The following is a 26,171-nucleotide window of genomic DNA, read 5'->3' as shown; positions in this document are numbered from 1 at the left end:
GACTTGGTATCTTAGATGTCCAGGTCTCCCGGCCACCTGGGTCCCCCTTATAGATCATACTGGGTGCTGTGGAAAGGCGTTTAAAGAACAAGGCAACCATCAGGCACAGCCAACATAGTTTCACAAAGGGAAAGTCCTGTTGAACTGATTTGATCTCCTTCTACAACAAGGTCACCTAATGGGTGAAAGGAAGGTGGTGGATGTAGTTTTTCTGGATTTAGGAAGACTTTTGATACTGTCCCTCACGACATCCTTCTGGACCAACTGTGGGATGAGCAGGCCCACAGTGCTCTGGGTGAAGAAGTGGCTGAAAGGCAGAGCTCAAGGGGTTGTGGTGAACGGGACAGCATCCGGCTGGTGACCAGTCAACAAGGCTCAATCCTGGGGCCAGTTCTGTTGATATTTTTATCAATAATCTGGATGCAGGAGTTGAATGCACCATGTTGGCTGATGACACCAAACTGGGAGGTGCTGTTGACTCTTGAGGAACAAGAGGCCTTGCAGAGGGATCTAGATAGATCAGATCATTGGGCAATCATTATTGGCATGAAATTTAAGAACAAATGCTGGATTCTGCACCTGGGATGTGTAAGCCTGTGCACAAGTATAAACTGGGAGAGGAGCAGCTGGAGAGCAGTCCTGCAGCAAGGGATAAGGGGGTGCTGGTTGACAGCAGGTTCAAGAGGAGTCAACAGTGTGCCCTGGCAGCCAAGAGGGCAGCCCTGGGCCCCACCATTTAAGAAGGATGTGAAGGTCCTTGAATGCATCCAGAGGAGGGCAACCAAGCTGGCGAAGGGCTGGAAGGAATGTCCTGTGAGGAGCGGCTGAGGATGCTGGGTTGGTCTAGTTTGGAGAGAAGGAGGCTGAGGGGTGACCTCATGGCTCTCTGCAGCTTCCTGAGGAGGGGATGTGGAGAAGGAGGTGCTGAGCTCTTCTCCCCAGGATCCAGGGACAAGACACATGGGAATCAAAGAATCACAGACTGGTTTGGCTTGGAAGGGACCTTAAAGCCCATCCAGTCCCACCCCCCTGCCCCGGGCAGGGACACCTTCCACTAGCCCAGGTTGCCCAAAGCCCCGTCCAACCTGGCCTTGAACCCTTCCAGGGAGGGGGCAGCCACAGCTTCTCTGGGCAACCTGTGCCAGGGCCTCACCCCCCTCACAGGGAAGAATTTCTTCATATATCTAATCTAAATCTTCCCTCCTTCAGTTTAAAACCGTTATCCCTCATCCTATCCCTACCCCCCTGACTCTTGTCCCTCCCCACATTTCCTGTAGCCCCATTTAAATCCTGGGAGGCCGCTCTAAGGTCTCCCTGGAACCTTCTCTTCTCTGGGCTGAACACCCCCAACTCTCTCAGCATGTCATGGGGAGGTGCTCCAGCCCTTGATCATCTTCATGGCCTCCTTGGGACCCACAGAAGCAGGTCTAGGTGCTGCATAGGACATATTTCCATGCATTGTGCATCTTTCCATGAATCCCACAAGGCCAAAACACAACATCCAGCTTTATTCAGACGGGCCCGAGGGGGGCTGGAAGGCACAGGGGTCTGCACAGAGGAAAGGAGCAGCCCGAGCAATGCCGGCTGGACACGCCCCACTTCTGCCTCATGGGGACTCAGAGGCAGGTAATGAGGGATCATCAGGGCCCAAGGGAACAGGTCGCCTGAGCTAATAGAGCCAAAACCTTCAGGGGCTGCTTCTTCTCAGTCCTCTCGTTAGTCCATCTGGAGTTGTTCTTTCAGATCTGCACATGAGGGAAGCAGCAGCATCAGAAATGGCTCTTCTTCAGCCTTGGACCTCTAAGGGAGAGAAATCTGGGGATCAAAAGGCCTAATGAAAGTGAAACACTTACCTCTTCTCTTCATCAGGCAATGGGAGAAGAAAAAGATGAGTCCATTGATGGTAAAGAACGAAGCCCCAACAACAATCTCTCGAATCCAGCTGATTTTATGACCTGGGAAGGAATCAACGATGACTTTAACATGACACAATCTTTCCCCCTAATGGAGATGATGCTTCCTACCATGAGCAAGCCCATCAATAACCAATGTCATCTTAGAGGAAAAAGGGTGAACTTCCCTTCAACTCTGCAAATCCCCTCTATGGCAATATTGGGAGTGGGCATGGGAGTCAATGGATGTCAAGACTGTGACAATATACTGGTGCTACTTGATGCTCTAGAGAGGGAGGGTTTGAAAACTCACTTTTCACATTGATATTGACACCAGGGCTCCTTTCTGAGCGAACAGGACGTTTAGACTTCATTACGGAATAGGCACAACTGTAAGACCCAGAGAGCTCCTCTGCCGTGATGCTGAGGTTGTAGCTGTAGATTTTCAGGTTCCATACTGGGATGGAGACTGCAAATCCAACGTCTGCATAGTACTGGACTTCTTTAACATCACCTGACGATGCGGGGATGGAGCAGAGCAGCTTGACGTAGTCCCCGGGTCTATAGACCTGCTGCTGAGGATCCAGGGATAAAGTTGGGGCCGTGGGAGCGGCTGAGGAAAAACAAGCAACGTGTAACCCAAGGAATCCGCTCTCTATTGACATCAGGAGCTGTGCACAAACCCCGTGGTTTTTCCCAATGTCACGACTCAGCCTCGACAAAGGGACTAGAAAAGGAGTTAATTATTCTTCTGACTATTATGGGGGCAAATACAGAGCCTGGAACTACAGAACAGCTTCTAGGGGTCTCTCGTGGCTCTCTTTTTGATACCCTTCTTGAACCATGGGCAGAGGAAAAAAGACCCACAAGTATCAAAGGTAAGAACACAAAGCAGCTTAAACAGTTTCTTTGTATTCACTGAAGGACAGGAAAATAAGTCTTTTTCCCTGCCCAAACTAGGAAGGCAGGTAACGACCCCCAAAACCTGGGGAAAGGCCTGAGGAGGCTCACTGCCGTAAGCCCTCTTGGAGGCGACGCAGCTGTTAGGCCAACTTATTCTTGCTTTCTCAGAGAAATTCAGGAGCCCAAAAGGAGCTTGTCAGAAGCCAGAGCTACTTCATCTGCACTTTGGCAACCAAATGACAGGGCCATTGGGCAAGATGATGCTCTGAAGGGAGGTGTGCGGTGCCTGGGCTGATGGTACCCGAGCCGCAGGGCAAGACCAACCTACCCTGAACCTTAACTGAAAGAGGACGGCTCCTATGGGATGGAATTTCTTGTCCCGAGTCCTCCACAAAGTACATGCACGTGTACTCCCCGGCAGATGCTGTTGTGGCTGTGAGCTGGAACGCGGCAGTTTTGAGGGAGTAAGGTGCTCTTGAGTAGATTTGCTCCCCGCTTTGATTGAAGAACCGAAACCCGCCGATGGTCCTCTCTGTCGCCGCCAAGCAGTTCAAAGTGACGTGTTCCCCTTCATAATAGAAAGGATAACTGGGGGCTGTGGAGAGCTTGGGGGCTGGCAGAGAGTCTGGGGAAGAAAAAAAAGGGTTTGGAGGATTTGGAGGGAGTGTTCAGGGAGGAAAAGGGAAGCGAGGCGCCTCTTTTCCCTCCATTTCACAAAACACAACCTCGCCTGGTGGTCAGAGGCCCAGTTGAGCTGAGGAGCATCTTCCGAGAGGTCCAACTGCACTTACCCGCAGAGGACGCAGCCAACGAGAGCAGCTGGAGGAAAGCGGTGAGAGAGCGGCATCGAGATGGAGAGAGAGACGAGGCTGCAAAAAGGGGAGAAAAGAAGTCACGGACGCACCAATTGCCTCACCACGTCCTGCCCCTTTTGGCCACCGGTCAAGAGGGCAGCCCCTCCCCAACCCCCTGGAGTCACGCAGCTCCTGCTTACTTTCTGCGCCACCGTGGCGTGGAAAGCCCGGCCTGGTCACAGAGAAAACCCGTGAGAACCATTTCACATGCCAATGAGACCGTCCCTGGGAGAAAAATCTACAAAACTCATCACGTCCCTGAAGTTATCTTTTAGCTACATGCAACAGGCGTTGGATGAGATTATTTCTTCTGTTAGAAGCGATTTGGAGATTGCCAACAACTGAGATCAGCACTAGGAAATGGTATCATGAAACTTAAAGAAATGGGGCTGCTGGAGTTGTTACAGGGTTAGGAAGGACGGGAGATCTCACGGGTCCCAGCAGGGGAGAAGGGAGGCGTTGAGCCAGGGTGCAGCACAGGATGAGCTCCGGGTCTACCTGCATCAAGGACCGGTCTGTGGAAAGGAATCTTTGGGGTTTGTGGCCAGCTACAAGGTGGGGGCTGTTGCTTGGATCAGAGATGAGGAGGGCCTGGGGAGCTGTGGTGGGCTGGCCCGGGCTGGCAGAGCAGTCCCACACCACCATGTGCTTTCCCTGCCCCCGCAGGACGGGAAGAAAGAACAGGAAGAACAAAACTAAGAGAACTCACGGGTTGAGTTAAATAAAGCTACATAATGAAACGAGAAAGAGAGGAAAAAACCTGAACAAGCGATGCAAAGGCCATCACTCCCCACCTCCCACAACTCAGGGATGCCCAGCCAGACCCCGAGCAGTGGCTTCCTGGCCCAGACCCCCTTTCCCTCAGCTGTTATTGATGAGCATGATGTGGAGGGCTTGGAACATCCCTTTGGTCATTCGGGGTCAGCTCTTCTGGTTGTGTCCCCTCCCAGCTTCTTGCGCACCCCCAGCCTTCTCCTTGCAGGGCAGAATGGGAAACGGAGAAGGCCTTGACCCCGCGCTGACACTGTCATCAACAGCCGAAGCTCTGGTGGTTTGACCTTGGCTAAATGCCAGGTACCCACCAAGTCGCTCTATCACTTCCCCCCGCCTTCCCCTTTTTTCTCAACAGGGCAAAGAGGGGAAAGAAAATAAGATAGGGAAAAAGAAACCAATCCTTGTGGGTAAAACAAAAGCAGTTTTAATATAAGCAAAGCGAAGCAAAGGTCTGCGCGTGGAAGCAAAAAAAAGAAAACAGATTTATTCTCTACTTCCCATGAACAGACGATGTCGGGCCTTCTCAGGAAGCAGGGCTCCACTACGCGTAGGGGTTGCCTCGGAGGACCAAGGGTGACCCCACCCCTTCCTCCTCTCTCCCAGCTTTATACTGAGCAGACGTCATATGGTCTGGAATATCCCTTTGGTCAGTTCGGGTCAGCTGTCCTGGTTGTGTCCCCTCACAAGATCTGGCCCACCCCGTCCCACTGCGGGGGGGGGAAATGTCGGAAAGAGCCTTGGTGCTGTGGAAGCACCACTCAGCAGTAGCCACAGCACCAGTGTGCTATCAACACCCTGCCAGCTCCCAACATAAAACCCAGCACCGTGAGGGCTGCTACAGGGGAAAACCAGTTCCGGCTCAGCCACACCCAGTACACATCCTCACGCTTGTAGCCACAAATCCAAAACGGCAGAAAAGAAAACTAACCCCAGCCAGGCAGACGCAAGGGAGGATCCTGGCACAGGAGCAGTCACCTATCGCATCAACCCTGCACAGGACAGCGGTGTAGGAGTGGCCCAAGTTATCCTGATGCAAGAAGACACGTGCAAGTTCATGACCCTTCTTTTCACTGACGATGCTGAAAAATTAGTGCGGAACAGAGGTGGGATGGAGGCAGGCCTGAGCGTTTAAAGTCCTGGAGCACAATTCTGACCTGAGATAGATCTTTCTTAGAGCATAACTTTGTTACATCCCCCAGCCAGGGGTGAACCAATCCTACTGTGGGTCTCAAGCCAGAAACCAGACAGAGGAAGAAAGCAGAACAGCTGATCAGATCTGATTTTGTAAGAACCTACCCCAGAGAAAATGGAAGAAAATGGTGGAACTGATATTTAGCAGCTACAACCATTTGCCACAAAGAAGATCATGTGCTGGGAACCCCTCCAGCACCACCACAGCAATGAGTTTTCAGCCAATGGTTCTTCATCTGCTGAGAACGTTGTTGTCCAGCTGAGAGGACAGACGTAACTGCATCAGCCCTTCAGAGAAATATATTAATAGAATGGAATGGAATGGAGTGGAATGGAATGGAACGGAATAGAATAGAATAGAATAGAATAGAATAGAATAGAATAGAATAGAATAGAATAGAATAGAATAGAATAGAATAGAATAGAATAGAATAGAATAGAATAGAATAGAATAGTTCAGTTGGAAGGGACCTACAATGACAATCTACTGACCACTTCAGGGCTGACCAGAAGTGAAAGCCTATCATTAAGGCCTTTGTCTAAATGTACCTTAAACACTGTCAGGCTTGGGGCATCGACCAACTCTCTAGGAAGCCTGTTCTGGTGTTTGATTATTGAGGGTCTAACAGATAGAAAGGGAAGGGGAAAAAGGGAGAGGAGAGGAGAGGAGAGGAGAGGAGAGGAGAGGAGAGGAGAGGAGAGGAGAGGAGAGGAGAGGAGAGGAGAGGAGAGGAGAGGAGAGGAGAGGAGAGGAGAGGAGAGGAGAGGAGAGGAGAGGAGAGGAGAGGAGAGGAGAGGAGAGGAGAGGAGAGGAGAGGAGAGGAGAGGAGAGGAGAGGAGAGGAGAGGAGAGGAGAGGAGAAGTGGGAGGGGAAGGGAGAGGAGAGGAGAGGAAGAGGGACAGGATTATAGAGAGGATGATGAAATACAGACAGAAGATTGGATTGAAAGCCAAAAAGGAGAGAGGGAGAAAGAAGCGATGATGACAGCAAAAGAGACGACTCGAGAGGAATATAAGGCAGAAGGGTAGAGATAAAAGAAAGGAAATGAATGGAGAAGGGAGAGGGAAAGAAATGAGAAAAAAGGAAAAAGTAGGCATCGACGTATGCATGGGGGTGGGAGAAGGCAAAGCGGGGAATGAGGGACTCACTGAGGAACATGACGAGGTGTTGGACCATCACAGCACCGCAATCCCGGGGGTGCTGAGGGCTCTGCGCCGGCCTCTCCAGGAGAGGAGTTTGCTGCCCAGTGGCTCTGTCCTGCCCTCTCCATCTGTCTGACTTGAGGGGGGTGGTCAGAGGGGCAGGAAGTGCTGCGTAATGAAGGAGAAGCCACTGACCACAGCTGTGAGCTCGGGGGAAGCTACGCCCTGGATGTTGTGTGTCTTGGGGTTGTCATTGTGTTCTCAGAGATCTTTTCCTCCCCACATGCTCTAAATATCACCTTTGGGCTGTCTCTTTGCTCCATGAACAATGTCCACCTCATCCCTCCCATGAGCTGGGGCACAGAAGGTGGCCATTAAATACAATCTCTTGCCGTAGGCGTCCTCCTTCATGACAATTGACAACGATCATCGGCAGTAGCAAGGTCCTTTATTCTTGTTCCCATTTCCCAGACCACTCTTCTGTTTCTCCCTAGCTCCCATCATGCCTGTGACCAACCCAAGTGTGCCAAGAGTAGAGATGTCTGTAGTCTAGTGACCTGCAGCAAAACGCCTGGGAAGGGACATCTACCAACAGGTAGCACCAACATGGTTTCACAACTCGTCTTGCATTGCACCAGAACTGGGATGGTGTCAGCAGTACAGGGGCACTTCTGGATCATTTGGAAGCCACACAGGGCTCAAGAACTCATCTTAAGATACATCAACATCCAGTTAAAATGCTGCTTTGGATGTTCAAAGCAAAGGAGAACAATCCTTTCCTTCTTCCTTCTTTCCTGCTCCACTGAGACAGAGAAGAGGCTGCAAACGAGGCACCTTTTGAGCAAAGACGCAGTCCCCGTAACGGTGAGATCAAACACCACTTTAACTAATCAGGGCCATAGGATAAGCACTTGTGTCATCTTTGTTGTGCAGTTTCTTGGGAAACCACCTGGCTTTCCACAAGTGTGCTGTTGGCAGTTGAAAAGGCTCGTAGGAGGCCCTCCAGATGTCCTAGACTTTGGCAGTCAATGTGGTGTCAGCTCCCACCTTGCATTCAGAGGATCAGGCGTAGGGATGAGGAGGTATCGTCACTCTGAGCTGTCACTGTCCCACACGAATGGCACGGGTTTGGGGGAGGATGCCCTGTATTGCTCAACATTTTGGGCAGTCAGGTGTGGTCTGGGCATTGAATGAATCCTCAGTGGAAGGGCGTCCTGGGAGCAGAAGCTCCTCCCTGGATGTGTTCTGCTCACTGGTGTCGAGCTGCATTTCCCCCCCCATTTTGTATCCTCTGATCTGATCCTCTTTGCCCTCATCGTTTACTTCTCTGCCGACAGATACAGGCTGCCCGCAGCAGCAGCACGATGAGAACAGCAGCCGCAGCTGCGCCTGTGGGCACCAGTGGGACGGATGGAGATAAGAGATGTCAGGGAAGACTCGCAACTGCAAACCATCAGCTTCTTCATCAGCATTAGTTGTGCCTCTTTCTGCTAAAAAGAACCGTGATTAAGGGGTGCTGAGCCCTACAGAAACCAAAGGGCAGGCACCTTGCCAACACCAGCAGACACAGTAGGAGACCTCTGAGAAAACTGCCGCTTGGGAACGTGCTCCACATTTCTTGGCTGAACTTGTCTTGGTCTTCAACACCCTTTCTGAGAGTGACTTTCTGACCCAGCTGTGAGCAGTTTATTATTTTTTCTTTCATTCTTTTGATATGTGAACGTAGCAATGTGACAGGCAGAACAACCACAGCACACAACTGACAGTCGTGTTCCGTAGTCACTTCTTCCATGGCCCCTCATAGGCCAGCAGCAGGGTCATGGCTTGGAGGGACATTGCCAGGTCTCTTCTCTCCACTGTGGCCCATGGGGTGTCTCACCCTCCTACCATGTACCAGGACAAAGAGGTGGATGAAGGTCCTGGGGGCTACTTTGAGCTCTGGAGCCTTCTCCTGCCCTCGGGCTCTCCCCTGGTGGTGAGTGCTCCCGTGTCCTCCCCTGTCAGCCATGGCCACCTCTGAGCTGGCTCCAGCTGCTCAATGTCTGTCCTGTACCTGTGTGTCTGTGTGTGGGGGTGTGTGTGTGAGGGGGGTGGGTGTGCGGCTTTGCCTGAGCAAAAACAGTTCAAAAAGGGCAGAAAATGGCAAGAAGAGTGAGAAACAAGAGAGGGAACAAGGTCAGAGGAAGAAGCAGTAGAGGTGCTCCATTGAGGAGGAGATACCCCCTGCAGCCCATGAAGGACCCATGGTGGAGCAGATGGATATTCCTGAAAGAACTCCAGTCCATGGAGAGCCCACGGCAGAGCAGAGGGAAAAATGTGAGAAGAAATGAGTGTCAGATAGAAACTGCTCTGCACTGACCATAACCCCCGTCCCCCATCCCCCTGCACCACTGTGGGATGGGTAGGAGAGTCTGGAGTAAAGGAGTGAGGTTGACCACGGGAAACAGAGGGAGAAAAGGTGTTGTCTTAATGTTCATCCGCCCAAATCAATAATTACGCATGCATTTCATTGGTAATAAATTCAGTTCTCCCCAAGTGGAGACTGGTTTTCCCATGACGATAATTGATCATTAATCACCCTGTATTTATCTCAACCCAGCAGCTTCCTCATTTGTGTTCTTCCTGTTTTGCTCCCCCGTCCCACTGAGGGGCCGTGAGCAAAGGGCTGGGTGGGAGTTTGGCTCCTAGCCAAGACTAAAATGAGTAAAATGATGAAGGACAAGAGTAAAATGATTAAAATGTTCAAAACATAAAACATTTTAAAATAAGCAAATGTAAAATGAGTAAAATAAGAACTTGATGTTATTATTTATAGAAGTTATTTCTGACTGAAGACCACTCCGATTTCTCCCATATGAACCAACAACACACACATAAGAAAACATAAGACATGTACCTTCATTTTTAAGGCCCTGCAGGAATGACTGACCATGAGACAAATCATACCAGCCCCAACCTGAAATGTCTCATGGAACGAGCTGTCTCTAGGGCAGAAGAATGGGTTGGTGAACCTGTTGGGACCATCTCCAGCTAGGGGAATCTCAAACCCACTGACTCTCACAGTCAGTAGTGACAGGTCTGGTCTCATTTCTTTATGATTAACCCCCTCTTTTGCAAGGGTGCTGATTTCCCTCCCTCCTCCAGCTCAACAGGAGGGCTCTGAATCATGTCATGGGTGACTGTGCTGCTCTCCACCTCCCCTGGTGGGATAGTTCCCTCTGTCCCACCTCTTTCCTCTTGGTCTAGATCCACCACATGCTCCTGCCTCTCTCCCATGAGAACCCTAAGGTGCTCAGCTCCTGTGCTGGGGAGGGCATCAAGATTTTTAACAATCATCATAAACAGAGCTTTACAACAATTTCCAGCATTGCTGGCAGATGAGAGTGGCTGAGCACAGAATCACAGAATCATCTTGGTTGGAAAAGACCTTGAAGATGATCTACTCCAACCATGAACCTCACCCTGACCGTTCCCAACCCCACCAGATCCCTCAGCGCTGGGTCAACCCGACTCTTCAACCCCTCCAGGGGTGGGGACTCCACCACTGCCCTCAGATTGGGTCTGCAAGGTCATACTGAATGGAACTGACTGAGAGATCACATCCAGTGCAGAAACCTTATCTCTGCCTTTGTGACAATTATCTTGCTGTTTCTTTTTCCTGTTCAATGGGTAGAACGACTGGTAAAGATAGAACAGTGGATGTTTTCAGATGTTTCTTTTTTTTTTTTGAAGTTAATCATCAAAAAAATCATAGAGTGGTTAGGGTTGGAACAGGCCTTAAAGACCACCTAGTTCCAACCCCTCTGCCATGGGCAGGGACAGCTTCCACTAGACCAGTGTGCTGGGTTTGTGTGGTGGGGTTTTTGATGGTGGGGGGGGGGCTACAGTGGTGGCCCCCTGTGAGAAGCTTCTCAAAAGCTCCCCCAGTTCCAAGTCAGACCCGCCTCTGGCCAAGGCTGAGCCAATCAGAGATGGTGGCTGTGCCTCTGTGATAACATATTTAAAAAAGGGAAACCTGAGGCGGGGGGTGGACTTTGAGGAGGAGTCAGGAGAAGGACACCTCTGCGAACACCAAGGTCAGTGGAAGGAAGGAGGAGGAAGGGAGGAGGTGCTGGAGCAGACCCCCCTGTATCCCATAGTGAGAGGGCAGGGCCACCCCCTGCCACCCGTGGAGGTCACCAGGGGAGCAGAGGCCAACCTGTGGCCTGGGGAGGACCCCACACCGGAGCAGACGGCTGCACGTAAAGGAGGCTGGACACTGAGGGGAGAAAAAGCCCCCGCTGTTGTAGTTCGGTGCTGGGAGGGCTGCAACACGTGGGGGTGACATATCCCCGGGACCAGCTGCAGCCCGTGGGAAGGACTCACAGCAGACAGAGTTCCTGGAGGACTGTCTGCCGTGACAGGGACGCCACAAGGAGCAGGGGAAGAGTGCAAAGGAGTAAGCACTCACACCTTGGAGGAAGAAGCCGTGGACTGACTGCACCCCCCATCCCCTGCCCCTGGGCCGCTGGTGAAGGAGGTAAAGAAATTGGGAACAAAACAGCCTGGAAAGAAGAGAGGGGTGGGGGAAGGTGTTTTAAGATATGGTGACGCTTCTCACTGTCCCATTCTGTCTATTAAGTGTTGTTGTTGTGAGTGTTTGAATTAAAGTGATGTTTTCTTCCCCTAACGAGTCCGTCTTTTGCTGACCATAATGGGTGAGGGACCCCTCCCTGTCCTTATCTCAATTCCTGAGCCTTTCAGTTAATTTTTCTCCTTCCCAGTGCTGGGGAGAAGGGGTGAGTGAACAGCTGCATGGTGCTCAGTTGCCCTCTGGGCTCAAAGCACAACAACCAGGTTGCCCAAAGCCCCATCCAACCTGGCCTTGAACCCTTCCAGGGAGGGGGAAGCCACAGCTTCTCTGGGCAACCTGTGCCAGGGCCTCACCCCCCTCCCAGGGAAGAATTTCTGCCTTAGATCTGACCTACATCTGCCCTCTGTCAGGTTAAAACTGTTACCCCTCATCCTATCCCTACATCCCCGATCAAGGGTCCCTCCCCCCTTTCCTGTAGCCCCTTTCAGTCCTGGGAGGCCGCTCTAAGGTTTCCCCGGAGCCTTCTCTTCTCCAGCTGAACCCCCCAACTCTCTCAGCCTGTCCTCACAGGGGGGTGCTCCAGCCCCCCGCGCATCTTCGTGGCCTCCTCTGGCCCCTCTCGAGCAGGTCCTTGTCCTTCTGCTGTTGGTGCCCCCAGAGCTGGACCCAGCACTGCAGGGGGGGTCTCATGAGAGAGGAGCAGAGGGGGAGAATCCCCCCCTCGCCCTGCTGCCCACACTGCTCTGGGTGCAGCCCAGCACACGGGTGGCTTTCTGGGCTGTGAGCACACATTGCTGGCTCACAGTCAGTTTTCCATCCACTAACACCCCCAAGTCCTTCTCTGCAGGGCTGCTCTCAATTCGCTCCTCATCCAGCCTGGATTTGTGCTTGGGATTGCCTCTTTACCTTCATTAGTTTCTGGGCAATGCTATTAAAATAAGAATGAGTCCGCATGACAAGATCCACGATAGACACCTGCCTACTGTTTTTGCTGGCGAACAACATAGTTGCATCTCTATTTCAAATTCTTGTAAGCCCAATGACTCGTGAAATGATGAGAGTCCTGGAGCTGTGGATACTCTCCGCACCATATAATCAACTGGAAATGGCTTTATATACTCTTAATTTTTTAAACAGAAATAATTTTTCCCTGACAGCAGCAGAACGTCATTTTAGCACCACAACGGACTCTAGAGTTAAACCATGGGTCTTGTATAAGGATCCCGAAGGAGACCCGACCTGGAGAGGGCCAGTAGATCTGCTGGTGTGAGGGCGGGGGTACGCTTGTGTTTTATTGCCCACAGGTCCTTGGTGGATACCGGCATGGAAAGTCAAGCCACATCGTGGGCTGGAAGGAGCAACCCTCCAACCAATGCCCCAGACCCCTCAACTGACGACGCAGGAATCGACACACAGGCTACGTTCCCCTAGGAACTTGGTGACTGCAGCTCTCACTTGGGGAGGTCTAGAACAACTACAATGGAAAGCAGAAGACACGGTGGCAGCGGTGGGATCCTGATGTACCAGTAGCCGATAACGACACACGGTGGACTGGAGGAGCTTGGCTTCCTCCTCGAGACACAGAGAATCAGTCATATCATCTGAATGTTGCCAATATCGCATTGTATGCGGATGCCCCCCTGTTTGTATGCCCACAGGATGGGGGGGGGGGCAGGTGTGCAGCCACAACAGCACCTGTGTCTTAGACCGTCTGTGCAACTCATCCGTATATTTTGTCGGCTGGAAAAGAGGCACGGATAAGCAATAATAGCGGCCGATTTCAGGTCATCACTACAGATCCTCAGTATTTCAGTTGTCTTCCTACGGCCAATGTATCCAGCCGTAAGCTTACAGTAGTTTTTCCTTTGAGATGTAGATCTGAATTTGTAGTGCTGGTGCCTGAATAGTAGGCCCTGAAACAAGCTGACCTCTAGATGAACCTCACAACCAAACGTTATCCATAATTAGTATTTGTTAATTAGTAAAATCTGTATTACCATTAGTGTTAATTATTAGTATCTGATCATTAACGAAGTATGTATGCTCACTAGTGAAAGACGAAGCTTAGACAGAGTATAATCAGCAGTGAGGATGAAATGCCATGAGAATGTACCCAACTTCCCTCGTTCAACCTTGTTCGAGGCTGAGAACCCAAGTGTTTGCCTTGTTAGAAACTCCCTTGGTTCTCCCCCGAGCCCTGGCCAGGCTTTGGGTGGAATCCAACAGGAGGATGAAACCAGATGTTTCCATTCAAAACAAAGGTGCCAGCTATTCTGGGTGGCTGGTTTTTGGTCCCTAAGGCCGGACCCGCTCACAGCGACTCTGGGTGCCTCAGCTACGGGTGGACGCCCCGCGTAGGATTTCCCACTCGCTGGGACAGGCTCAACAAATCCTCGCTGCACCCGGGGCTGCCCAGCGCCTGCGGGGCTGGGTCTTGGTAACGTATGCAAGGGGTGATGGATCTTAATCACTGTTCTCCCCGTTGCGTAGCAGTGATGAGGTGCATTGCCTTGCTTAACTGTCTGTAGTAATAAGTGGACTATTCTGTGGTTTTCTTACTGCTTATTTTCTGTAGTACTTAGTTATATCCTTTAATTATTAACAGTAAAATCAGCCTACTCTTTTCACTCTGATGTCTGAGTTTAATCGGCATCCTCGATCAGCAGAACAGAATTATGGCTACCAGTCAATCTTACCTGCCTTTAGGAGGGTGACTCTGAATTGTCTCAAGTAAACAAGCTGTTGAGACAACAAGTTACGGCAAAATGACAGAAGCGATTCATTGGATTGTTAATAGCCTTTATTATCTCGGCTATTATGATTGTGGCCACAGCCACGGAGGCCTCTACGGCCTTGTTCATTCCGTTCAAACAGCTCATACGGTGGCACAGGTTATGAATAACACTACCGAAGGATACAAGGTGGGAACTGGTTAAGATGCATCTGCAAGGAGCCCTTTCTAACAACCTGCAACAGCAAGTCACCAAACTACATAATTCATTACAGCATGAATTAATTGAGATTCAGAAATCAACGCATGATGACATCATGAGAGAGTTAGGTGAAAGTTTATCCTGGCTCAACCCTAGGCATTGGGTTGCAGGTCTGAACCTACGGATGTGGGTTTTAGCAGGCTTGGGATGTTTGATTTGTTTTCCAGGATTTTCCATCCTGCGACGCGTGTGGCGCCTCCTGTCCACAGTGTGAAAGGCCAAACTGTGACTGATTGCGATGATTGCCATGGAAACGAAGCTACAAAACAAAGAAGGGGGAGATGTGGGAATTAAGAATTGGTAGTTAGCAAAATGTAAACTGACCTTGAGGTTAGAAGAATGATTGTGGATAACGGAGGCAGCATTACGGAACACCGTGTTGCGAGCGTGAGAAGCAGCAGGTGAAGTGCTCAGGCTTGGACAATGGGCCCAAGCCAGAGTTGACCTATAGATGAATCCTGTACATTTTATAACTGATAACCATTGTGCCAATAGGTATTATACTAAGTTATAGCAAACCACCTATTCTGATGTAAAAGGTGGGAGTATTGAAGCCTGAGCAACAGGCCCTGAACTGAAACTGCTAACTCCTTATGTAGTCATTAGTGAAATATGCATAGAAGACGTAGCTTAAACATCATAAAACATGTCTATCTTGAATGTATCCTTATCTTTCTTTATGTGTGAGCAAGACAACAGGGCCACAGAAACAGTTGTCTGGCCTTGTGACCTTGCTCATAAATTAACTAGATAAGCAGGGAAACTCCCTTAGCTTCTCCCTTAAGCCCTGGCCAGGCTCTGGGGAGAACCTAATGTGAGATGAAAACCAGACATTTCCGCTTAAAGCAAAGGTGCCAGCTCTTCTGGCTTACTGATTTTTAGGTATATAAGTCTGGGCCCGCTCACAGCGACTTTGGAAGCCTCACCTACGGGTGGACGCCCCGCGTAGGATTTCCCACTTGCTGGGACAGGCTCAACAAATCCTCGCTGTAACCGGGGCTGCCCAGAGACTGCGGGTCTGGATGATGGTAAAATATGCAAGTGGTGATGGATCTTCCTTAATCACTGTTCTCTCTCTCAGGTAGCAGTGATGTGATGCATTACCCTGTATTGCCCTATTTGTTTAAGTGCACTATTCTGTCTTTTCTTACTGTATGTTTTCTGTATTATTCTGTTATATTATTTAGTTATTTCTAGTAAAATACGCCTGCTCTTTTCACTCTGGTGTCTGAGTTTAATTGATACCCCTGATCAGCAGAACAGCAGGCCAGGACAGCACCTGCAGAGCCGTGGTGAGCGTGGGAGCAGTAAACAGACAAAACCTGAAGGTCAGTAGCATGTCGAAGTAGAAATGAACCTTGTAAACAAGTGGTAATAAATTGGGAGCGGGCAGACAGTGTGGCAGCGTTTGCTCTTGGCAGTGCTCCCCCTTCAGCACACTGGCGTAAGTTTGTTATTATTCAGCGCATCGCCCTGGTCCCGGCTGGTCCGAGACCGACAGATACACTTCGCTAAAATCACTGATTCCTCTTCTCACTTTTCTATTTTCACCTTTCCAGACCCACCGGAACCATCAAGCCTCTCTTGTGCCAACCCCAAACCATAAGTATGCGACTGACCTGCTCATTTAGGGATGGATGCTGGGTAACACAGAGTCACAGAGTAGTTGATGTTGGCAGGAACTTCTGGAGGTCATCTAGCCCAGTGTCCCCTGCTCAAGCAGGGTCGGCTGAACTGGTTGCCCAGGACCACATCCAGTCAGGTTTTGAGTATCTCCAAGGACAGAGACTCCACAACCTCTCTGGGCAACCCGTTCCCCTGTCTGATCACCCTGACAGTAAAAAAGGTGTTTTGTTGTATTCAGATGGAATTTCATGTGTTTCAGTTTGTATCTTCGTCCTGGTTTCGGCCAGGACAGAGTTAACTTTCCTTGGACTGAGATGGAGCACAGCTGGAGGGCCGGTCCTGATCGACCATTGGACCATTCTGTATCATGTGACGTCACGCTCAGTATCCAGGCGGACCTGGGCTCTCTCTCACCTGTTTTTGGTCTCAGGGTTGGCGTGGTGGGTTTTTTTTTTCTGGTGTGGTCGGATCGGTGCTGGGGACGGGCTCCGTACTGGCCGCATTTTACTGGCCACTGCTGCATTTTACCCATTTTGGACTTACTATCGTTACTATTTTTGTTACTATTATTTTTTAAATAATAAATTATTTTTATATAATTTATTATATATTATTATTATATAATAAATTTAAATAATAAATTTTTTTTTTAATCTACAAATTTCTTCTTTTGTCCCTCCCCTATTTCACTGGGGAGGGGGGGCAGGGGGGAAAGCAACCAACTGGCCACGTGGCGATTGGCTACTGGCTGAGTTCAAACCACAACAGTCTTCTGTCCTGTCACTGGGCATCACTGCATATAAATATTCATCACTTATGCATATTGGTAAGATCCCTCCTGAGTCTTCTGTTCCCCACGTGAAGAGTCCCAGCACCCTCAGCCTTTCCTTGGATGAAAGATGCTCCAGTCTCTCAATCACCGTCGTGGCCCTTTGCTGGACTCCAGTTAACGCCTGTCTTTCTTGTACTGGGGAGTCCAGAGCTGGACACAGCACTCCACTGTGGCCTCACCAGGTACAGAGTGGAGGAGAAGGATCACCTCGACCTGCTGGTGGCAATGTTTTTCCTCACGCAACCCCGGACACCGTTGGTTCACTTTGCCACAAGAGGGCATGGTCAGCTTGTTCAGACAGAAAATGTTGACCAGTCACCAGCCGAGATGGGGAACCTTTGCTTGTCACCAGCTGGTAGGAGAAGTTGAAGGAAAGAAAGGATGGACATCACCTGCCAGCTGAAGATGGGATTAATTTGCCTAAAGGTGGGCAGCTGGTACCAGTTTAAACTGATTAAGGCCTTTGAGACATGAATCTGGGACTAGTAGATACAGCCCAGGACCTACAGAGCATCCACAAGCTCATAAAAGCTGAAGGTCCTCTAGAAAGCTACCAGACACTTTGAGGAACTGAATCAAAACCTTTATTTCCCACCCCCATTCATGGCCTTTTCCAGCCTTCATCTCTGTTAATATTGTTTCTTCATCATCTCAAAACCCACTCTTGGCTCACCCTATCGTCAAGCGCACAGCAGTGGTGGGATGGCAGGACAAGGACATGTGCCCAGGGAGGTGTGCTGTGAGCTCATTTCCTCCGCAGCATCCCCATGTTGATCTGTTCCAGGGCCAGATCAACATTAATCTTTGAAGCAATCTAGGGATTCCATTCTCCTCATATCAGATAATCCTCAGGGATTTCACTCTCCTCATATCAGGTGTTCCAGCTGAATGAAACACCCCAACTCCTCTGACCTGATTGTAGAGCTTTGTTGACCTGATGCATTCCGTGTCTATCTTGGGATGCGATGATCCAAACATCAGAGGCAATATTTCCTCCTGTGCTTGCAGAGTTTGCATCTGGCCGCTCTCTCTAACCCTTCTGTGTTCACACGGTGAAGAAGTCTGTGGCTTTGCACCCTTCAGGGGGGCAGCCTGGAGCTTTCAGCAGAAATCCGTCTACTTCACAGCTGTCTGCAAGAGAAAAGAGCAAAGAAAACACACGAGAGAGTGGAGCTCCAATAAGAGGAATAAATAGTGCTGCAGTTGTCCAATTTATTAACAGATCAGCTCGGGGGCTATACAGAGTTCTTGTGCTGCTGGTGACGCAGCATTCAATAACATACCTTTGCTAAAAACTCATGTTCCAACCTAAAAACTTCATACGCACCTAGGTGTAACCCTGCTCAACAAATCTCTGGGCTCCTAAAAGATTTTTTTCAGTGAAAACTGAGAGCTAATGACAAATAAGTGAGTTTCCCTTGTACCCAAAATCACTCCAATGAGTGGACATGATTAAAAAGACTGATTTTGATCATATTCTTAACCCTTTTTAAGCATGAAATGATGTTTTTAAGCAAGAATTAACTTCAAGGGGGATTTTTATGGAGTTAGCTAACTCTTCTGTTTGTCTACAGATACTTCTATGCATTTAACTCTTTCTAGGGAGCTGTTGCTTACGCTGGGAAAAGTCCTACACGTGATGGCTTAAGACCTTATTTGTATTACATTGACATGTAAGTGATTTGAATCGGAAGGAGCACCCTGGGACTAACTGATCCTGCAAGAAGCAGTAGGAATTGCAGTCCCGAGTTCCTTCCTGCCGAGGAGCTCAATGAGGATGTGGCTGCCCTGCCTGGTAGCCACGATCTTCCCTTTCAGGGTCAGAGGTACATCTGCAACACAGTTCCTCTGGCCGCAAGTCTTCAGACGAGATGAGCAACATCCCAGGAGCAATTCAGGCCCATAAATAGAGGCATCGAGTAACATCCGAGGAGTAGGGGGTGGCAGAGACCTTTCCAGTGGGTGAGCAGATGGGATGCATAAACTTTGAAGGCCCTCAACCTTGTAGTATGGTAGCTAGAGGCTAGATAGGTCATACCCCAAGCATCAAAAAGGCCATCAAATACCAGTGTTTAGGCAGCAAACCCACAGAATTTCTAGAGGGTCGGATGAACTGTTCCCTGAAACCCACAGATGAGGCTCCTACTGATAACAGTGGGAGCTGAGGACACGTAGATGCAGCAATCTTTGTTTCCAAGGGAAAACTAGAGAAGGCTACGACCTCTCTCTTGTCTTTAGAGCCAATTCAGAGGTACTGGACACTCTGCATGCAGGTTCTTCTCCTTGAATATGGAAAGAAATCAACACTTCCTAAAGGTGATTCATCATATCTGTCTCAGCTCCTAATTTTACACATGGATAATAGTCCTCCAGCTACTCTGATTTATGTCCACAGAGTAGATTTGGATGAGTACCTAAAAGGCAGACAATGAATTTCTAGAATAGCATGAGAAAAGATGAATCATTATTGAATAAAGAACAATAAAGCCAGGGAAGAACTCTGTGAAGCTTTGACTGCGAAGGGGAAGTTTCAGTGTATTAATGAAGTTCCTCAGGTTCAGGATTCTGGAAGTAAAACTTTAATACATTTCTTCAAGCCATGCCAGAAAACCCAGCAGTCAACAGATGGCAGGAAGAGGAAGGGGTTACTGAACTCACATGCATATTTTTGACATCTAAACACCCAAAGAACCTTTAGCAGTACGTGGAGGGACCAAGATGAACAAAACGGGAAGGAATTTTTGTTCTCCTAAAGTGGGACGGTCACCAGCACTGACTCAGATTAGTGCAAGTTGCAAGATGAGGACATATCTCTTTCACTTCGCTGACTGCAAAGGGCTCCCCTCCCCTCCCACTTCTCCTCTCCTCCCCTCCCACTTCACCTCTCCTCTCCTCTCCTCTCCTCTCCTCTCCTCTCCTCTCCTCTCCTCTCCTCTCCTCTCCTCTCCTCTCCTCTCCTCTCCTCTCCTCTCCTCTCCTCTCCTCTCCTCTCCTCTCCTCTCCTCTCCTCTCCTCTCCTCTCCTCTCCTCTCCTCTCCTCTCCTCTCCTCTCCTCTCCTCTCCTCTCCTCTCCTCTCCTCTCCTCTCCTCTCCTCTCCTCTCCTCTCCTCTCCTCTCCTCTCCTCTCCTCTCCTCTCCCCTCCTCCCCTCCCCTCCCCTCCCCTCCCCTCCCCTCCCCTCCCCTCCCCTCCCCTCCCCTCCCCTCCCCTCCCCTCCCCTCCCCTCTCCTCTCCTCTCCCTCTCCCTTTTTGAGCAATTCTGACCACCCTCCTCCAGAACCATGCCATGCCATGCACAAGAGATGGTGGCACCTCAGATCGTTGATACCTCCTCATCCCTACCCCCAATCCTCTGAATGTGAGATGGGAGCCAACAGCACATTGACTGCCAAGGTCTAGAACATCTGGAGGGCCTCCTAGAAGGCTTTTTGGCCACCAACAGCACATGGTTGCAAGCCACATGGTTTACCAAGAAGCTCTTTCAGTCCTCTCTTTGCTAGGCCATATTCACTGGAAGGGACTCACACTTCATGGAGCAAAGAGACAGCCCAAAGGTGATATTTAGAGCATGTGGGGAGGAAAAGATCTCTGAGAACACAATGACAACCCCAAGACACACAACATCCAGGGCGTAGCTTCCCCCGAGCTCACAGCTGTGGTCAGTGGCTTCTCCTACATTACGCAGCACTTCCTGCCCCTCTGACCACCCCCCTCAAGTCAGACAGATGGAGAGGGCAGGACAGAGCCACTGGGCAGCAAACTCCTCTCCTGGAGAGGCCGGCGCAGAGCCCTCAGCACCCCTGGGATTGCGGTGCCGTGATGGTCCAACACCTCGTCATGTTCCTCAGTGAGTCTCTCATCCCCCGCTTTGCCTTCTCCCACCCCCATGCATACGTTGATGTCTACTTTTTCCTTTTTTCTCATTTCTTTCCCTCTCCCTTCTCCAGTCATTTCCTTTCTTTTATCTCTACCCTTCTGCCTTATATTCCTCTTGAGTCGTCTCTTTGGATGTCATCATCCCTTCTTTCTCCCTCTCTCCTTTTTGGCTTTCAATCCAATCTTCTGTCTGTATTTCATCATCCTCTCTATAATCCTGTCCCTCTTCCTCTCATCTCATCTTGTCTCGTCTCGTCTCACCTTGTCTCGTCTCCTTCTCCCTCTCCTCTCGTTTTCCCCCTTCCCTTTCCTTCTGTTAGACCCTCAATAATATATTTCTCTGAAGGGCTGATGCAGTTACGTCTGTCCTCTCAGCTGGACAACAACGTTCTCAGCAGATGAAGAACCATTGGCTGAAAACTCATTGCTGTGGTGGTGCTGGAGGGGTTCCCAGCACATGATCTTCTTTGTGGCAAATGGTTGTGACTGCTAAATATCAGTTCCACCATTTTCTTCCATTTTCTCTGGGGTAGGTTCTTACAAAATCAGATCTGATCAGCTGTTCTGCTTTCTTCTTCTTTCTGGTTTCTGGCTTGAGACCCACAGTAGGATTGGTTCATCCCTGGCTGGGGGTGAAACAAAGTTATGATCTGTCTAAGAAAGATCTATCTCAGGTCAGAATTGTGCTCCAGGACTTTAAACGCTCAGGCCTGCCTCCATCCCACCTCTGTTCCGCACTGATTTTTCAGCATCATCAGTGAAAAGAAGGGTCATGAACTTGCACGTGTCTTCTTCCCGTGTGCATCTCACCCCCTTACAGAGGAGACGCCCCGTTCAAATGCTCTGCGTGGGGTAAACACTTTCCAGCACAAAAGAGCTGATACAATTTGCTGACTCACACTTGCGACAGCAAAACCCATGTCACCCAACTATATTCTTCAACTTGATAGTCCAGGCCTGGGCTCACATTACCGGGCCCAGGGCCCTGCTCCCCACTGCTGCCTGTTCCCAGCCTCCCCACTCCCTGGACTCCCAAGATTATTTCCAGACAGTCCTAAGGCTCCGTGAGAACGTAGAGTTAGCCGAGACCTTATCCTAGATTGCCACATTGGCCACACCTGAGCAGCACTTAATTTCTGGGCTGAAACACCCAAACGTAGTCAAGATGAATGGCTAGGGCGTCATCACCAGAAGTCGAGACCAAAATGGGGGTGCTTGGGTTACTCTCAAGTTGCCTGAGTCTGAGCTGCTTTTACCAGGAAGTGGAAAGGAAGAGGCCAACTGTTTTGGGATGTGCTCCCCTCTCTCCATGGAGAGACAGGAAAGTGCCTGAAAAAAGGAATTTGCAATGGGATGACTTGGGCCACTCCTACACTGCTGCCCTGTGCAGGGTTGATGCGATGGGTCGTGGCTCCCGCGCCAGGATCCTGGCTCCTCTCTTGCGTCTGCCTGGCTGGGGTTAGTTTTCTTTTCTGCCGTTTTGGATTTGTGGCTACAAGTGTGAGGGTGACGCACCAGAGCTTCGGCTGTTGATGACAGTGTCAGCGCGGGGTCAAGGCCTTCTCCGTTTCCCATTCTGCCCTGCAAGGAGAAGGCTGGGGGTGCGCAAGAAGCTGGGAGGGGACACAACCAGAAGAGCTGACCCCGAATGACCAAAGGGATGTTCCAAGCCCTCCACATCGTGCTCATCAATAACAGCTGAGGGAAAGGGGGTCTGGGCCAGGAAGCCACTGCTCGGGGTCTGGCTGGGCATCCCTGAGTTGTGGGAGGTGGGGAGTGATGGCCTTTGCATCGCTTGTTCAGGTTTTTTCCTCTCTTTCTCGTTTCATTATGTAGCTTTATTTAACTCAACCCGTGAGTTCTCTTATTTTTGTTCTTCCTGTTCTTTCTTCCCGTCCTGCGGGGGCAGGGAAAGCACATGGTGGTGTGGGACTGCTCTGCCAGCCCGGGCCAGCCCACCACAGCTCCCCAGGCCCTCCTCATCTCTGATCCAAGCAACAGCCCCCACCTTGTAGCTGGCCACAAACCCCAAAGATTCCTTTCCACAGACCGGTCCTTGATGCAGGTAGACCCGGAGCTCATCCTGTGCTGCACCCTGGCTCAACGCCTCCCTTCTCCCCTGCTGGGACCCGTGAGATCTCCCGTCCTTCCTAACCCTGTAACAACTCCAGCAGCCCCATTTCTTTAAGTTTCATGATACCATTTCCTAGTGCTGATCTCAGTTGTTGGCAATCTCCAAATCGCTTCTAACAGAAGAAATAATCTCATCCAACGCGTGTTGCATGTAGCTAAAAGATAACTTCAGGGACGTGATGAGTTTTGTAGATTTTTCTCCCAGGGACGGTCTCATTGGCATGTGAAATGGTTCTCACGGGTTTTCTCTGTGACCAGGCCGGGCTTTCCACGCCACGGTGGCGCAGAAAGTAAGCAGGAGCTGCGTGACTCCAGGGGGTTGGGGAGGGGCTGCCCTCTTGACCGGTGGCCAAAAGGGGCAGGACGTGGTGAGGCAATTGGTGCGTCCGTGACTTCTTTTCTCCCCTTTTTGCAGCCTCGTCTCTCTCTCCATCTCGATGCCGCTCTCTCACCGCTTTCCTCCAGCTGCTCTCGTTGGCTGCGTCCTCTGCGGGTAAGTGCAGTTGGACCTCTCGGAAGATGCTCCTCAGCTCAACTGGGCCTCTGACCACCAGGCGAGGTTGTGTTTTGTGAAATGGAGGGAAAAGAGGCGCCTCGCTTCCCTTTTCCTCCCTGAACACTCCCTCCAAATCCTCCAAACCCTTTTTTTCTTCCCCAGACTCTCTGCCAGCCCCCACGCTCTCCACAGACCCCAGTTATCCTTTCTATTATGAAGGGGAACACGTCACTTTGAACTGCTTGGCGGCGACAGAGAGAACCATCGGCGGGTTTCGGTTCTTCAATCAAAGTGGGGAGCAAATCTACTCAAGAGCACCTTACTCCCTCAAAACTGCCGCGTTCCAGCTCACAGCCACAACAGCATCTGCCGGGGAGTACACGTGCATGTACTTTGTGGAGGACTCGGGACAAGAAATTCCATCCCATAGGAGCCGTCCTCTTTCAGTTAAGGTTCAGGGTAGGTTGGTCTTGCCCTGCGGCTCGGGTACCATCAGCCCAGGCACCACACACCTCAGAATCACAGAATCACAGAATCGTCTAGGTTGGAAAAGACCTTGAAGATCATCCAGTCCACCCATTAACCCAACATTGACAGTTCCCAACTACACCATGTCCCTATGCGCTATGTCAACCCAACTCTTACACACCTCCAGGGATGGGGACTCCACCACCTCCCTGGGCAGCCCATTCCAATGCTTGACTACCTGTTCTGTAAAAAAATGCTTCCTAATATCTAGTCTAAACCTTCCCTGGTGCAATTTGAGGCCATTCCCTCTCGTCCTATCGCTTATTACTTGGTTAAAGAGACTCATCCCCAGAGCCTCCCTTCAGAGCATCATCTTGCCCAATGGCCCTGTCATTTGGTTGCCAAAGTGCAGATGAAGTAGCTCTGGCTTCTGACAAGCTCCTTTTGGGCTCCTGAATTTCTCTGAGAAAGCAAGAATAAGTTGGCCTAACAGCTGCGTCGCCTCCAAGAGGGCTTACGGCAGTGAGCCTCCTCAGGCCTTTCCCCAGGTTTTGGGGGTCGTTACCTGCCTTGCTAGTTTGGGCAGGGAAAAAGACTTATTTTCCTGTCCTTCAGTGAATACAAAGAAACTGTTTAAGCTGCTTTGTGTTCTTACCTTTGATACTTGTGGGTCTTTTTTCCTCTGCCCATGGTTCAAGAAGGGTATCAAAAAGAGAGCCACGAGAGACCCCTAGAAGCTGTTCTGTAGTTCCAGGCTCTGTATTTGCCCCCATAATAGTCAGAAGAATAATTAACTCCTTTTCTAGTCCCTTTGTCGAGGCTGAGTCGTGACATTGGGAAAAACCACGGGGTTTGTGCACAGCTCCTGATGTCAATAGAGAGCGGATTCCTTGGGTTACACGTTGCTTGTTTTTCCTCAGCCGCTCCCACGGCCCCAACTTTATCCCTGGATCCTCAGCAGCAGGTCTATAGACCTGGGGACTACGTCAAGCTGCTCTGCTCCATCCCCGCATCATCAGGTGATGTTAAAGAAGTCCAGTACTATGGGGACATTGGATTTGCGGTCTCCATCCTAGTATCGAACGTGAAAATGCACAGCTACAACCTCAGCATCACGGCAGAGGAGCTCTCTGGGTCTTACAGTTGTGCCTATTCCGTAATGAAGTCTGGACGTGACGTTTGCTCAGAAAGGAGCCCTGGTGTCAATATCAATGTGAAAAGTGAGTTTTCAAACCCTCCCTCACTAGAGCATCAAGTAACTACTGACCCATGAGTAGTTAATTAATTCCCCGTGTGCTTGTCTATGAACTTACCCATGAGTCTCACCTCCATCCCTTCCAGTGCTGTGACCATCCATCTCTCTGCCTCAATCTCTATCCGCTGCCATACCTGCCCATGCTTTTATGGACAAAAATAAGGGGAGATAGTGGAGAAAAAGGTCTCATCGAAAAGACTGCCTCATCACCTTGTCTGGGTTTTTTCATGGGGGGAAAGGCTGCATCATGTTAAAGTCATCGTTGATTCCTTCCCAGGTCATAAAATCAGCTGGATTCGAGAGATTGTTGTTGGGGCTTCATTCTTTACCATCAATGGACTCATCTTTTTCTTCTCCCATTGCCTGATGAAGAGAAGAGGTAAATATTTCACTGTTATTAGGCCACATTGATTTTTAGAATCCTGGGACTTCACCTTCTTTGCCAGAAAATGACCCAGTTTGACTGTTATTCCACCTTCCCTTCCAAAGGAAAATGAAACAGCGTGTTCAAAGCTGGTTTGGGAGGTTGTTCTGGACAGAGAATTGGAACAGGGTTGCTCCTTACTCCCCTCCCTCCTTTGATCCCCAGATTTCTCTCCCTTAGAGGTCCAAGGCTGAAGAAGAGCCATTTCTGATGCTGCTGCTTCCCTCATGTGCAGATCTGAAAGAACAACTCCAGATGGACTAACGAGAGGACTGAGAAGAAGCAGCCCCTGAAGGTTTGGCTCTATTAGCTCAGGCGACCTGTTCCCTTGGGCCCTGATGATCCCTCATTACCTGCCTCTGAGTCCCCACGAGGCAGAAGTGGGGCGTGTCCAGCCGGCATTGCTCGGGCTGCTCCTTTCCTCTGTGCAGACCCCTGTGCCTTCCAGCCCGCCTCGGGCCCGTCTGAATAAAGCTGGGTGTTGTGTTTTGGCCTTGTGGGATTCATGGAAAGACGCACGTTTCCATGCTCCTTCTCCAAGTGTGTGTTTGTGTTTGTGTGTGCATGTCGCTGCTCCACCTCACCCATAATCCCACCATGTTCCCATTACACCTGGTTCTTATTTGCATCTGGAAGAGGCTGGAGAAGCAGTGGAGGCAGAGGAAGGATGAGGAGAAGGTAGAAAGAGAGTCCCCAAACAGAACAGGTCCTTTGGTGAGTCATCAACCCAACAGTCGCT

General features: G+C 50.2%; 2 protein-coding genes across 8 annotated transcripts; one reads left to right on the top strand and one right to left on the bottom strand.

The window, feature by feature from the left end:
• Positions 1-671: 671 nt before the first annotated feature.
• On the bottom strand, positions 672-6,867 carry LOC141936837 (uncharacterized). Of its 3 annotated transcripts, XM_074854167.1 has the most exons (7): positions 6,764-6,867; positions 3,587-3,664; positions 3,124-3,420; positions 2,206-2,505; positions 1,854-1,955; positions 1,686-1,745; positions 672-896 (listed from the first exon to the last, which is right to left on the bottom strand). In XM_074854167.1, the coding sequence occupies exons 1-6, from the start codon at positions 6,789-6,791 to the stop codon at positions 1,717-1,719; spliced, it is 834 nt and encodes a 277-aa protein (XP_074710268.1). In that variant the 5' UTR covers positions 6,792-6,867; the 3' UTR covers positions 672-896; positions 1,686-1,716. The 3 variants fall into 3 exon arrangements, with proteins under 3 accessions (XP_074710268.1, XP_074710269.1, XP_074710270.1); XM_074854168.1 differs by lacking the exon at positions 672-896 and having other exon boundaries at positions 1,489-1,745; XM_074854169.1 differs by lacking the exon at positions 672-896 and having other exon boundaries at positions 1,658-1,815.
• Positions 6,868-20,535: 13,668 nt separating this feature from the next.
• On the top strand, positions 20,536-25,923 carry LOC141936836 (uncharacterized). 5 transcript variants are annotated; one of them, XM_074854161.1, is made up of 8 exons: positions 20,536-20,627; positions 21,003-21,185; positions 23,048-23,079; positions 23,205-23,282; positions 23,448-23,744; positions 24,674-24,973; positions 25,286-25,387; positions 25,668-25,923. In XM_074854161.1, exons 2-8 carry the CDS (start codon positions 21,133-21,135, stop codon positions 25,694-25,696), a joined length of 891 nt encoding a protein of 296 aa, XP_074710262.1. In that variant the 5' UTR covers positions 20,536-20,627; positions 21,003-21,132; the 3' UTR covers positions 25,697-25,923. The 5 variants fall into 5 exon arrangements, with proteins under 5 accessions (XP_074710262.1, XP_074710265.1, XP_074710264.1 ...); XM_074854164.1 differs by having other exon boundaries at positions 25,613-25,923; XM_074854163.1 differs by having other exon boundaries at positions 25,598-25,923.
• Positions 25,924-26,171: the final 248 nt, after the last annotated feature.

The sequence above is a fragment of the Strix uralensis genome, chromosome 34, assembly GCF_047716275.1.
Source record: "Strix uralensis isolate ZFMK-TIS-50842 chromosome 34, bStrUra1, whole genome shotgun sequence".
Taxonomy (NCBI): Eukaryota; Metazoa; Chordata; class Aves; order Strigiformes; family Strigidae; genus Strix; species Strix uralensis.
This window is presented reverse-complemented; position numbering and strand designations above follow the sequence as displayed.

Coding starts and splice junctions, on each gene's coding strand:
- LOC141936837 (XM_074854167.1), bottom strand. CDS start 6,791: ATGGTCCAACACCTCGTCATGTTCCTCA. Junction 1,956..2,205: donor TGTCAATATCAATGTGAAAA/GTGAGTTTTCAA, acceptor ATTCCTTCCCAG/GTCATAAAATCAGCTGGATT. Junction 1,746..1,853: donor TTGCCTGATGAAGAGAAGAG/GTAAGTGTTTCA, acceptor CCTCATGTGCAG/ATCTGAAAGAACAACTCCAG.
- LOC141936836 (XM_074854161.1), top strand. CDS start 21,133: ATGGTTGTGACTGCTAAATATCAGTTCCACCATTTTCTTCCATTTTCT. Junction 23,283..23,447: donor GTTGGCTGCGTCCTCTGCGG/GTAAGTGCAGTT, acceptor TTTCTTCCCCAG/ACTCTCTGCCAGCCCCCACG. Junction 25,388..25,667: donor TTGCCTGATGAAGAGAAGAG/GTAAATATTTCA, acceptor CCTCATGTGCAG/ATCTGAAAGAACAACTCCAG.